General features: G+C 16.8%; 4 protein-coding genes across 4 annotated transcripts; all 4 read right to left on the bottom strand.

The window, feature by feature from the left end:
• Positions 1-1,245: 1,245 nt before the first annotated feature.
• Positions 1,246-4,000, bottom strand: PRELSG_0105900 (cytoskeleton associated protein, putative; the record flags this gene model as incomplete). The annotated part of the gene is made up of 3 exons (XM_028678533.1): positions 1,246-1,344; positions 1,540-1,742; positions 1,942-4,000. The coding sequence occupies 3 exons, from the start codon at positions 3,998-4,000 to the stop codon at positions 1,246-1,248; spliced, it is 2,361 nt and encodes a 786-aa protein (XP_028531420.1).
• A 745-nt stretch (positions 4,001-4,745) lies between these two features.
• Positions 4,746-5,525, bottom strand: PRELSG_0105800 (ribosomal protein S8e, putative; the record flags this gene model as incomplete). Its single annotated transcript, XM_028678522.1, has 1 exon — positions 4,746-5,525. One exon carries the CDS (start codon positions 5,523-5,525, stop codon positions 4,746-4,748), a length of 780 nt encoding a protein of 259 aa, XP_028531419.1.
• Positions 5,526-6,460: 935 nt separating this feature from the next.
• On the bottom strand, positions 6,461-10,034 carry PRELSG_0105700 (RAP protein, putative; the record flags this gene model as incomplete). The annotated part of the gene is made up of 3 exons (XM_028678511.1): positions 6,461-6,536; positions 6,652-6,711; positions 6,811-10,034. 3 exons carry the CDS (start codon positions 10,032-10,034, stop codon positions 6,461-6,463), a joined length of 3,360 nt encoding a protein of 1,119 aa, XP_028531418.1.
• A 1,207-nt stretch (positions 10,035-11,241) lies between these two features.
• Positions 11,242-13,377, bottom strand: PRELSG_0105600 (E3 ubiquitin-protein ligase, putative; the record flags this gene model as incomplete). The annotated part of the gene is made up of 1 exon (XM_028678500.1): positions 11,242-13,377. The coding sequence occupies one exon, from the start codon at positions 13,375-13,377 to the stop codon at positions 11,242-11,244; it is 2,136 nt and encodes a 711-aa protein (XP_028531417.1).
• Positions 13,378-14,352: the final 975 nt, after the last annotated feature.

The following is a 14,352-nucleotide window of genomic DNA, read 5'->3' as shown; positions in this document are numbered from 1 at the left end:
CCATATCACTAACACTTAATTTGTGTACATTTATAATTTAACATATACTTTTTTTTTTCTTATTTTTTCATTTTGCTGATAAAAACAATACGACGTATTCATGTACATTATTTTCATTACATATGCACTACTAAATTAAATAATTTTATATTTATTAATATATTTTTTTTATTTTTTAAATTATTATATATTCTCATAATTTTCCATAATATTTCATCAATTTTTTTTAAATTTTTGGGCCTTTTTTAAAATTACTGTTTTGAATAATAAATTCATGATTTCCTTTTACATATTTATGTGTACAGATTTTTAATCTACTTTATAGTATTTATCCATTTTATTCCTCAATTATACACAATGGTAACTATGTAATTATTTTCAACTTTATCTAATCATTACATATATATATGCATATGTGTATATATTTTTTTTTATAGAATTATACATTCAATAATTTACTATAAAAAATTCTTAATCTTTTTTTTCTTTTTTTTTTAAATAAAAATTCTTTATTTCTTAACTTGGAAATGTATTGTAAAAAGTTACTTTCTAAATTTTATCATTAAAAAATTATTTTTATATTCTCTATTGTAGATGAAATTTTTTTTTCTTTTCTATAAGAATATAAAAATTCATATTTTCTTATTATTTAATATTGCTTTTATTCCATATAAGAATATCATATATATATATATATATATATATATATATATATATATATATATATATATATATACATATTTATTTATTTAATTCCAATACTACTTGTAAATATATGTGCTTAAATTGTTGTATTTGAAATTATAATTTAATAAAAAAATAAATGAATGAAATAAAAATTTTTAATTAGAAAAATAAAAAAAAGGCATTTTTTTTTATAATTTTTAATATTTAAAAAGGGTACATTAGATTTAATTATGTGTATAAAAAAGTAACATAACTAAAATGAAAACTAGATGACAAATTTCTATAATTATTACAAATGCTTTATTTTCATTATTTTATTAATTCTTTGAAATAGCAAAAAAAAAAAAAAAAAAAAAATTAATCTTACGTAAATGGGATATATAAAAGAATTTAATAAAAAAAGTCGAATTAATGTTTATAAATAAAAATATTATAAAATACAAAAAAAAATATTATAACATATATACAAGTAATAGAATAGTATTAAATAAAATTTTTAAGCATATTTATTTTTTTTTTTTAATAATTTGAAATTTTAATAAGAAGTTACTTCAAATGTTATTCTTCCATTTTTACTTTTATTTTAGAATCGTTATCTATTCCATATGTATAAAGACTTGCATTTGTATCAAAAATTTCTATACATAAAGGGGAATTCTAAAAAAAAAAAAAATAAATAAGAAATAAAAAAGAATAATAATATAAATAGCAATAAAAATAGAAATAAAGTAATAATAATATTAATACTAATGAATTTCTAATTAGAACTTTTAATGATTGTATGTTAAAGTCTACATATACACAATTTTTTTATTTTTTTATTTCTTATTTTTGTTTATATTTTTAATTTACCTCATCGGTATAAAATAATCTTAATTCTGACAAAGGAATTGAATATAATCTTGAACATAAATATTTTAAATCTTTTATACTCATATACTTATTAACTTTTTTTTTTATAATATTATATTTTTGAGAATTTAGAAATTCAGGAATTATTGTTATGCTAATTAAATTATTTTGTATACATTTTTTCTTTTCAGTATTAATATCACCTATATGAAAAAAAAAAAAAAAAAATGAATAAATGCATGAAGAATTTTATATAAATTTTTTATTTTGAAAAAACGAAATATAATTAAAATGAATTTAAAGAATCTTATATATTTTTAGGAAATATAAAAAATGTAAAAATAGTATGTATTCTTATTACAAATTTTTAAATATATATTAAAATTAATTTCATTTGTCTACCTTCATTTGCTTCATAATGTATTTGTTCTAATCTATCACTATGCCTATTATTTAATACCATTGCATTAAATATTTTTACTATTGGATCTTTTTGATATAAAGATATAAAAAATCTCTCAGAGTTTATTCTTTCATTTTTATTTATACAACTATGATTTAAAACTTTTAACTTAGGTAAAATAGATATAAAGATATATCTCAAATTTTTTTTTTCTTTAAAATTATTTTTATTTTGAATTTTTAATATTTCTAAATCATAAAAAATATAAAATAAATCTCTTAAAGTTTCATAATTTTTTATTTCATTATTATCAAATAAAAACTCCTTTATATTATTAAATTTTGTATTAATAAATTCAAACTTATCTAAATTATTAAATTCCATTTTATTATTTTCCTCCAGGCATAAACTATATACTATATCTATTAATTTATTATTATCACTATATTTATTATCATTTAAAAATACCGATTGAATAGAATTTATTTTGTAAACAAAATAAAATAATTCTTCGTAATCATATAAATAATTATCATTAAGTACGATTTTTCTTAAATTTCTAAAAAACTCAGTGCTATAACAAAATACATTTTCATTACTATTGAGGAAATTCATATTATTATTATTGTTATTATAATTTAAATAATTTTTATCATCGCATTTTTCGTTTGTTACATTCAAATCATTTTTATTATTCATTTCAACTTTGTTATTTTCTTTTACATTTTTACTTTCATAAAAATTTTTTTTCTTTAATTGACTAACATTATCCATATTAGAAATACTTTTATTTAAATAAATAAAATCGTGCCTTTTTTCTTCAGAATTAAAATTTCTATCATTTATATTTTCATTTAAATCGTTTAATATTTCATAGTAATCATCCTTCTTATTAATATTAAATAATATATTATATTTTTCGTTAGTTATGTATTTGTATATTATACAGTTTCTAGTTATTTTTAAGTTTTTTATTTTTATATTTGTTATATAATTCCTTTTTAAGCTTAAAACTTCTAAATTTGGAAAGATAAATGATAAAGCTAAAACGTCATCCCATTCAATTAGAGTATTATCTAAACATAATTCTTTTATTTGTTTAAAATAAATTAAATCATTATCATCATCATTATTATTATTATTATTATTTGATATATTTTTGACAAAAATAGAATCTAAGGAAATCTTTATGAATTTATTATCTGATAAATTAATATAAGATAATTTGCTTGCAAAGCTAATTATTTTAAAAATATCAATCCAATTACTAAAAAGATTACCGGATAACGATAGACTTTGTAAATTATTAAAAAATAAATTATTAGTAATTCCACATTCGTAAATTAAATATTTATTTAATGTTATATTTTCTAGTTGTGAATAATTCTTAAAGTAATTCATAATCTTTTTTTCACCTGAAAAAATAACCTTTTTTTTTTTTTTTGTTAAATAATCTTCAATAGATAAATCTAATTCAGGAAAATAATTATATCTAAATGTTAAGGCTTGGACAAATGTAATTCCCACATAAATATTTTCAATTGATAAAAATGAACATGGTGATAAATTTTTATAATTATTTAAAAATTCTTCATCATGTTTATTAATAGTATTATTATTAGTAGTAGTAGTAAAATTTAACTGATTATAATATAATTTGGTTTTTTCTTTTTTTAGAAAATTTCTAGGTAAAAAATAATATTGATCTTTGTAATTACCTAAGTTTTTTCCACTTGAATTTTTATTCCACTCAATTCCGTAAAATATTTTATTAGGAAATTGATTATTTAGGTTTCCTATATATCTAATTGTACCTATTTTTATTTTAATATCTTGATTAAGTAAATACATTTTCAAATTATTATCAGCATCGTCTTCATCTGATTCATCCTGTATTAATTTTTTATGATCACTTAATTTATCATAATTGCAATTTTTTTCTTCTTCAGTAGCATTGCTGTCTTCTTTTTTTTTATTATCTAATTCTACAGTAAAATCACATGTAAAAATTCTCTTACCAATAAATAATTCTTTCTTATTATTAAACAAATCTTCCATTTTATATATACATATTTATAAAGGAAAATTTGAATATACTATAAGAAAAATATTATTAAGCATAAAGATATAAATGAAAGAAGTTCTTAATTATTTAATAAAACATAAATTTTTTTCACTCATGGGATTTTAAAAATATTATGAATTATTTTAGCTATATTATACTATATATTTTACTGTAAGAAAATATATATATGTATATATATGTATACATATATAGAAATATTTTAAAAATATATAAAAAATTAAAAAGATTTAAAAAAAGTAAAAATAAGTAATATATTATATTTTTAATTAAAAATAAAGTAAAAGATAAAATAAATTTAAATTTATATATTTTTTTCTTAAGTCATATTAATGCAATAATAGTATTTAAGGAATTTATTTTTTTTTTTTTTTTTTTTTTTGGTAAATATCTTTTTCAAATAGAGTTATTTAACTATTGTATATAAAAAAATAGATAAATAATATGAAAGAAAATATTTTTAGTTATTCAAATATGTTATGATAGTTTAGTAAAAAAAGTTTAAAAATAATTACTCAAATAAAAAAAATTCAAATATAGAAAATAAACTAGTATATATCAATAAAATTCTTTAATTAAAAAAAATAAAAGATTAACAAGAAAAAAAATGTATATACAAATTGATATACCATTGAAAATATTCTATAAGATATACATAAATATGTAAAAAAAAAAAAAAGAAAATGAGTATGCAGATAGAGAATAAAAAAAAAAAAAAGTTTACACAAGAAGAGAAGCATTTATGCAGCCATCCAGTTCAGGATTATTAGTAACTTGTGCAAACTTTGCCCATATTACTTTTCCTGATTGTGTTACTAAACCTAATTCACTTACATTAACTTCTATGATTGTTCCTTTTGTTATAATACCTAAATTAGTGTATAAATTTGATTGAGGATTAACTTTAACACTAATTATATCTAGGGAGAATGTTGCTTTTAATTCACTATGATAAACATTAGCTTTTTTAAATCGTAAACTACTTGGTCTTATATATCTTTCAAACTTGGGATTTTTTCTAGTAAAATCATTACCAACAAATGATATTTTATCAATTAATCTTTTCCAAGTTTTTCTTCTTCTTTTTCCTGATTTTACTACTCTTAGCATTTCAGCTTCATTTAATGCTTGTATTTTTGGTACAGGCAGTTGCCATTTTCCTGCTTTATTTTTTCTTTTTTGTTTAATTAAATTAGTTAAAATTTGAGTATGTTTTATTTGATTTCTATCTAATAAATATGAAGGTAAACCATTTTCATCACGAATTTTTTCAACATTTTTAGCATCTTTTAGTTCATGTGATTTAATAGTTTTTTTGAGATTAATTTTTTCTGCATATTTCTTTTTATTATAAATTTTAGCTTTTATTCCTCTTAATTTTTTAGCTTTCAAAGACTCTTTATGTACTTTTCTTGCTTCTTTTTTTCTTAACTTCTCAAAATAATCAAATCGATAACCATATCTTTTTCTATGTAATTCAATATAATCGTTTTGTGGCATTTTTTCAGCAATAAAAAAAAAAAATAAAATGAAAAGAAAAATAAAAAGAAAAAAATAAAAGATCTTATTATGTATTATTTTTCTATCATAAGCAAATTTAAAATGTAATGATTTTAAAAAAAGTTACATCATTTTTTATTTTTTATTATTAAAAAATAATTTTTTTTATCATGTTACAAAAAAAATTTTATAAAATTAGTAAAAATAAAAAATAAAAAATAAATTCTTCTTATAATTTTGCTTGATAAAGAAACAATATTATTTTTAAAAAACATTAAAAAATTTACTGAAATAACGGTACAAAGTATTTCTAAAAAATTTATATTAAAATAATTTTTTCATATAAATTTTATTTTTTTTTATTTATGCTAATTGTATTTTTTTTTTTTTTTTACGAGGATAAAATTTTTATATGTCAACTATATTTTTTTCTTATATGTGCATCTAATAATTTTTTTTTTTTTATCTCAATAAAAATTATATCTTGTATATTATATATAATGAAAATTATACGATTATATATAGTTGAAAAGGAAAAAAAAAGAGAAAACATATTTTCTTATTTAATTTAGCATTACTATTATGTAATAAAAAAGAAAAAAATAAAATAATAGAATAAAATGAAATAACTGACAACTTTAAAAAATAAACCTATACATTTGAATAATATTATTATTAATTTTTTTTTTTTTTGTTAAATAAGTAACATTTTAGTTTTTTGAACAAAAATGAAAATGTATTTAAATCAAAATAAACAAAAAATTTTTTAATTATGATAATTTTGTTGATAAAATATTGAAATAAGATATAATGAACTCAGATACATTTAAAAAAAAAAAAAAAAAAAAAAGGAATATATAAGAAAAATTTAGAAAAAATTAAAATATAACAAAAAAAAAAGAGAGAAAAAAAAATTTCAAAAATAAAAATAATTTTTAATTATTAAAAAAGCTTTTCAGTTTTTCAGGTAGCATCTTTAAAATGTATTTTTCCTTTCTTATTTTACTAAACCTGTAAATAAAAAATTAAAAATCATTAAAAAAAAAAAAAATGAAATATTTTTTAGTTATACATTTACATATCTCAGTATATTTATATGTCTATATATTTAATGAATTATAAATACCATGGTTTAATTTCCCAAAATGGAAACGAAATGACTTGCCAATTATCATTTTCTAATAATCTGAAAATTTCAAAAGAAAAAAATGTTAATATATGGTTAATTTACGAAAAATATTTGAAATACAAAAATTATTTTTTATTTTTTTACTTTTTTTATAACCTTTTTTTAAAAATTGTTTTTGTATTCAGTAGCGGTATGTTGTTATCTAAAGATCTTGTTTTATAATGAAAGGGACCATTTATTTCTATAGCTATGTTTTTAAAAAAAGGAAAATCTTTGTCAATTTTTTTAAAATCTTCATACAATATAGCAATATCTATTAAAATTCCATTAGATGCTTTATATTCAACATGACATGGAATTTTAAAATCTTTTTGAATAATATCAGCTATCTCATAGTGTAAAGAAGAAGAATTATATGAAGAAATTTGCATATTATTTAAATAAATATTTTTCAATAATTGTATAATTTTAGTGTCAAAATGAAAAGATTTGTGTTCATTATTTTTTTTATAAATTTTTTTAATTAATTCTTCATTTAAATTATTCTCAAAAGAATTATTAATGTATATATTATATGAAAGATATGACTGATATAATTTACATAACATAATTTCAATAGGTGTATTAATAGTATTATCTTTTGTATAAGCATAATAAGAATTGTTAAAATATATATTATTTTTATATATATTTAATACGTCTTCGTTTAAATTCTTAAAAAATGGTAAATTATAAACAAAATTAAATAACTCTTTATTTATAAAATTTAAAGCTGACATATATCGAATTATATCTACTAACTCTATTGGTGTATAATTATTTATATTTTTTAATATCATTTTAGAAATAAAATTAATCATTAAAATTTTTACGTTTTCAATATTGCTATTTTTGGAATAGCTTAAGAAATTTTCATTTTCTTGAATCTTCATATTTCTTTCAAATTTCTGTCCATTATCTGATTCCTCTTTTATGACATTTTCATCAATAATAGGATTTAAGTTATTTGTTAAATATAAAGATTTTATTAATTTTAATATCAAACCTTTGTTTCTATAATTTAATAAATGAAGATTTTTAAAAATTAATATATATATAAGGTTTTGTAATTTAAAACAATCATATTCTAATTCAGCAATGCTATAAAAGGATAAAATCAATTCTTCTAAAGTTAAATCATTTACATTTTTCATAATTTCTGAAATAATTATATTTAGAATCTTTAAATTTGTATATGGAAACTTTGACAAAATATGTAAAACGTAAACATAGAAATTTATTTTGGTATATTTATTATTTTCATCATTTAAACTTTTTTTAATTAGCTTATTTTCAATGAAATTTATTTTATCTTTTCTATTATCTTCTGCTGAAAATTTTTCCATTTCTTCATTTTTGTTATTTTGTTGTAAATTATCTAAAGAATTATTTAAATTAGAATAATTTGCTGAATGATAAATAGAATAATCAAATTGTTTTAAATGAAATGGTAATAAATTATAGTTAGATTCATCATTTTTTTTTTTTAAAATTTTTTCCATATTATTGTAAAAGTTGTTAATATTTATATCTTCATACAAGGATATTATACTTTCATTTATTTTAATTTTATTAGGAACTCCTTTATTAATAATTAAATTATCTTTATTCCTTTTCTTATCGATATCATTATTATTATTATTATTATAAACATCAATTTCATTATTTTTAAATGTTTCACCATTATATTTACTTTCAGTTTTAACTCCTTTTCTGTTATCATTGTTACTCTTGTATTCTTCGTTATTATTAATGTTATCATTGTTATTTTTATTATTTTCCTTGGAATAATTATAAATATGTTCTTCTTCATTATTATGATCAGTAGTTTTTTCTTTATCATTATACTCATTTGTAGCAGTGATTTTCTTTTCATAATCATTATTACAGTTTATTTCTTTATGCATAAAATGTTCATTATTTTTTTGAAGATATTTCAGCAAATATTTAGAGAAATTTAGAAATAGTGATTTAATGTATATTTTTTTTAAAATACACAAATAAACTGCTTCACATAAATTAAAGATATCAAATTTATCAATAAAAAAAACAATATAAAAATATATATACTTAAATATATTAACATGATCATATTTTAAGATATAAAAAGATTTTAAAATAGTAATAATGTCTTTAATATTTATATATGGAATAAATTGGTATACTTTTTTATTTTTTTCATAAGATGTTAATTTTTCATTACTTGTGAATATTTTATAAATTATTTTTAAGTGTTTATTAATAGATCCTACAACTCTTTGAAAATTTCTATTTTTTATAATATAATTTAATCTTTTTCTTTCTTCTTTTATTTTTAATATGTTACTATCATCCTCTTCATCTTGACTTTCCATAGAAAGAAAATTATCATTTGATAAATTTTCATTTTTTATATTGTTAAAAAAATCTTTTTTTTTTTCATATATCATACTAACTTTTAGTTTTTTTTCATACAAATAACTACTAGCGAACTTGTAAAGAGAAAAGACACTCATCGTAACATTTAAATAATTATAAGGATATGTATCAAAAACAAAGAATATATCATCTATGTTATCCTTTTTATATATATTATTATATATTTTGTCAATATTATCATTAAGTAATTCATTATTTTTTTTTAGTATATAATTCCAATTTATTTTTTTATCAGTTCTTTTTCTTATCATATTTAAATTTTCTTTTGGGAAAACCCATTTTTCTTCGTCCATTAATTCTTTTATACTTTTGCTATTTTTTTTTAATAATATGTATTCATTCACTAAATCATACTCTCTACTCTTATATAAATAATCGCTATTATTATCTAAGTGATTATTATTATTATCTAATTTTTTTGAGTTATAGTTGTCATTTTCTCCATTTTCATAACTTTCATCACAATTTTCATCTTTTTCCGAATAAATTTCATTATCAATACTATCTTCTTGTAAATTTATATCGTTACTATTTTTTAAATGCAATAAATGAGTATCTTTTTTTTTTAATGGTATTTTATTCTCTGTAAATTTTACATATATAGGTTTTATAAAACAATTTCTTTTATTAAATACTTCAAGAAATACAATTCTACTATTATAATTTCTATTTTTTTTTTTTAAATAGAAATAATAATTGTTTTTTTTTCTTATAAAACTATGGTTTTTGACATTTTGATGGAATAGTAATATATTTCTATTTTGAAACTTTTTGCTTATAAATAAGAAATCTGAAAATTCATAATTTGGTTTAAAAACACCTTTAATACCAATTGAATGGACATCATTCAAGTTTGAAATTAAAATTCCTGTAATATGTGTAAAGTTAATTATTAGCAAAAGAATATTAAAGAAAAAAATCATTATAATTTCTCATCTCAATATACAGAAAAAAAATATCTTTTATTTTCATTAAGCTGAATTCTTAGTTTTTTTTTCTTTTTTTTTTTAACATAAAAACTTATACATCTTTTTTTTGTGTTAAAGATTTTTATTTTTTACATTTATTTATTATTCATTTTTTTATTTTTATTTTTATCTATTTTTTTTTTTTTTTTTTTTTTTTTGATTCAATTATAAAATGAATGAAACTATTAACTCTGCTAGTATTTTTTTTAAAATTCGTAAAATATTATTATAACATAAATTACGTATCTACAAAGAATAAATTAAAAAAAAAAAAAATTAATATTGTTATGCATATATAAAAATACTAAATAAATAACATATTCTTTTGATAAAATAGAAGAAAAAAAAAAAATAAAGGGTAAAAATCCTTATTTAATATTAGGATAGAAGAATATATGATATATATCTTATAGTATAAATAAAAATAATTTTTATTTTAAATATCACTTTTATAGATAATATTTTTAATTTTATTTTTGAATTATATATTACAGAATATTTTTAATTTTTATTCAAAAAAAAAAAAAGTCTTTAAAAAAAATAAGAAAATATAAAAATTGATAGCATATTTCTGTATTATTTATACAAATTTATCTACAGAGAAAGATATGAATGAATAGTTTAAATACTTATATATTTTTCATTTAAACAAGTCTATTCTTAAACTTTTTTTATAATGTATATTATGATTTTTTCAAAGATAATGAGAGTATATACCTACCATTGTGTTTTATATTTATAAACATGACCCGAACTATTTATAGTATTTTTTTCTATTTTCATCAATTACATAAAATTTATCACAAGTTCTAATTTGAATTTCAAAATCATTAAAGTTAAGAAAAAGAAAAAGAAAAAGAAATTATATATATATATATGCATACAAATTTTTTTCTTTTCCTCAACATAATTTTATTTGAAAATTGTAAAAATATAAAAATATCAATACATAAAGAAAAATTTTATATAATTTTGTGTTATAAAAATATGAACATAATATTATAAAAAAGATTAAATAAAATAAAAAAAAAAAAATAATAATAAAATATAAATAATATTTTAAAATGAATTGCCATATTTAAAATTCTTTTTATTTTTGTTTCAAAACTACAAAATAAATGAAAGATAAAAAAAAAAAAATGTATATATATATATATACGTTTTATTCTTCAAAAGCCCATGGATTTGTTTTTAAAAAATGTTCGGTAGCTTCTTTAATAGCATAATTTGGGATTACTTCACGAATCGAAAATTGTTCTCGACTAACTGGATCAAAAGAACCATTATGTTTGACATGTTCATGTAAGAATATTTTATCATAAGTCATTCCACTAGGAGTTATGACAGGCTCATTCATTAAGCACATTGATATTTTACAACATAAATAATCAGGTATTTGTTTTTTTTGAAAAGATTCTAATATTTCTTTAAATAAACTTTCTGTTTGTTGAATTCTTAAATTTTTTTCATCTTGAGTTATATACCCAATTTGATTTAATAAATTAATTTTATCTATTAAAAATGATTGTAATTCTGTATATGTTAACTGCTTATTTTGTTCATCACGTAGATATATTAATTTTTTAGCTTGTAAAATATATCTATTTATTTCACTTTCATTAGAATCCTTTAAATAACTTGATAATGTTTTAGCTTTAGTTAATTTTTTTAAACCTTCTTCTAAGCTATTTAAATGTAATAGTGTTAATCCTAGGATGAAATGAGCTTTGACTGATTCTTCTTCTAAATTTAATGCTTGTCTTGCATCAATATTAGCCAGTTTCCATAATTTTTGTTTTTTATAACACAATGCTCTATTAGTGTAATAAACGTGATTGGTATTATCGTATTGGATTGCTTTTGTATAATAATCAATGGCTGATTCAAAATAACCTAATTTATAACTTTGGTTACCTAATACTTTATATTTTTCAGCTTCTCTTTTCCTTTCTTCAGGATTTAACATTTCCATATTTATATTTGTATTTTTTTTTTCTTGTTCATTCTTTTTATTATCATTGTTCTCTTTAGCATCCTTTCCTTTTTTAATTTGCTTATTATGATTTTCATTATTCATACTATTTTTGTTACTATTTAATGAATTTGTATTTTCATCATGTATGTAATAATTGATATTCTTACTTGTTTCATTATAATCCCAATTACTGTTAGATGCATAATTTCTTTTGTTACCTGAATTTTTATTAAGAAAATTGTAATTCGAACTACTATTAGTTTCACAGTTATTTGTGTTATTATTATTATTATTAGCATCATTTAAATTAGCATTTATATCATTTTGATTATTAGATAATATATGAGAGTTATTTATTAAATTACTTGAAGAATTTATATTATTTTCTCCAGTATTTATATTATAATATTCATTATTTTCATTTTCATTTCTTAAATTTAGATTATTTATGTTATCAGTATTAACATCATTATTATTATTATTATCATTATTATTAATACTGCTATTATGCATGCTATTATTGTTATTATTACCATTTCTTCTATTATTATTGTTACTATTATTTGTAAAATTATTGCGAATATTTTTATTTTTTTTTTTGCATTTATGTCTTATTTTCGGATTATTAGCTGAAAAAGGATCTGATGAAAGAAAAGAAGAAATGGACGATGAAGAAAGAGATGAAGACGAGGAAGAAGATGATATATTCGTCTTATAAAAATTATTGTTATTATTATCATCATCATTATTATTATTATTATTATTATTGTTATTATGATTATTACTATTATTATTATTATTATGATTACTATTATTATTATTATGATTACTATTATTATTATTATTATCACTGTTGTTATTATTATTGTTTTGATTATTTCCTTGGTTATTATTTTCGTTGTTCTTATCTTTCACGTCATTATTACCATTACATTTCATTTTATTACTTAAATTTGTACTTATATTCTTAAACTTAAATTTATTCCAAGAATCACAAAAATCTAAATATGATGAAGGTTTATTATTTGTATAAGAATTATTTGTTGAATTATTTGAATTCTTCAAATTTTGACCGTTATTTGATTCTCTATTGAAATAATTAAATGATAAATTTTTACTAACATTTATATTTGATGAATTTATTTCTTTTTCATTTGTTAAATTATTATTATCAAAATCATTTATTTTATAATCATCGAAATTAGCATTTTTATTAATGTTGTTATTATCGTTATTTTTCATAAAATTATTAAAATTATTTGATAAATAATTAATATTCCAATTTTTCAAAAAGCTTTTTTTTTCTCTTTCTTTATTATCCATTAGTGATAAAGATTTTATCAAATTTTTTTGGTGAAATGATTGATTTTTTAATGTACTTGCATTACAATTTTCACTTATTCGGTATTTATTATTTAAAATATTCTTAATCTTTTTATTTATAAAATGATTATATTCTTGAAATCTTTTATTATTATTTTTCTTAATATTATATTGTTTGTTTAAGTTTTCTATTTTATTATTTAAGATTTCTGATTTACTATTCATTATTAAATCAGTTTTTTTTTTTTTTTTTCTCTCTTTTTATTTTTCCTTTTTTTTTTTTTTTCGTGGAAGTTTCAAAAATTTTTTAAAAAAATATAACAATGTAATTAAATATATATATATGCTTATAAAAATTTAATTATTCATCTAATAACCTAAGAAATATTTAAAAATTTTTATATATTTTTGTTTTATGAATAATATATTTAGTATAATAAAATTTATATATATAACTACATATATATACGTATTTCAGTATTTTTTTTTAATTTACAAAGATTATATATTTTATGCAAAATGTATAAAAGAAAAAATTATTAAAATTGAGAGAGAAAAATATATATATATATGTAAATATGTAATAATATCAAGTACATAAAGTTAAAAAAAATTAAAATGAAAAAAAATAGATTTAAAATAAAAAATAATAGAGCATTTATATATATATGTATATATAAGTATCAAAAAAAAAAAAATAATAAAAAAATAATTTTTTTTCTACAAATTTATTGTGCATATATATACATTTATAAAATATTCATGTGATATTCTACTATGTATAAAAACTATTATAAAAGATTATATATATATAAGCAAAATCATATTCTTATAAAATAATATGTTTTTAATAAAACTATAAAAAATTCATAAAGAAAAACAAAATTAAAAATAAAAATTTTTTATTAATATACATTAATAACAAGAAAAAAAAAAAAATTAGATACAATAAAATAAAAAATATCTATAAAAAAA

This window comes from Plasmodium relictum, assembly GCF_900005765.1.
Source record: "Plasmodium relictum strain SGS1 genome assembly, chromosome: 1".
NCBI classification, from domain to species: Eukaryota; Apicomplexa; class Aconoidasida; order Haemosporida; family Plasmodiidae; genus Plasmodium; species Plasmodium relictum.
Note: the sequence above shows the minus strand (reverse complement) of the source record. Positions and strands in the feature narration are given on the sequence as shown.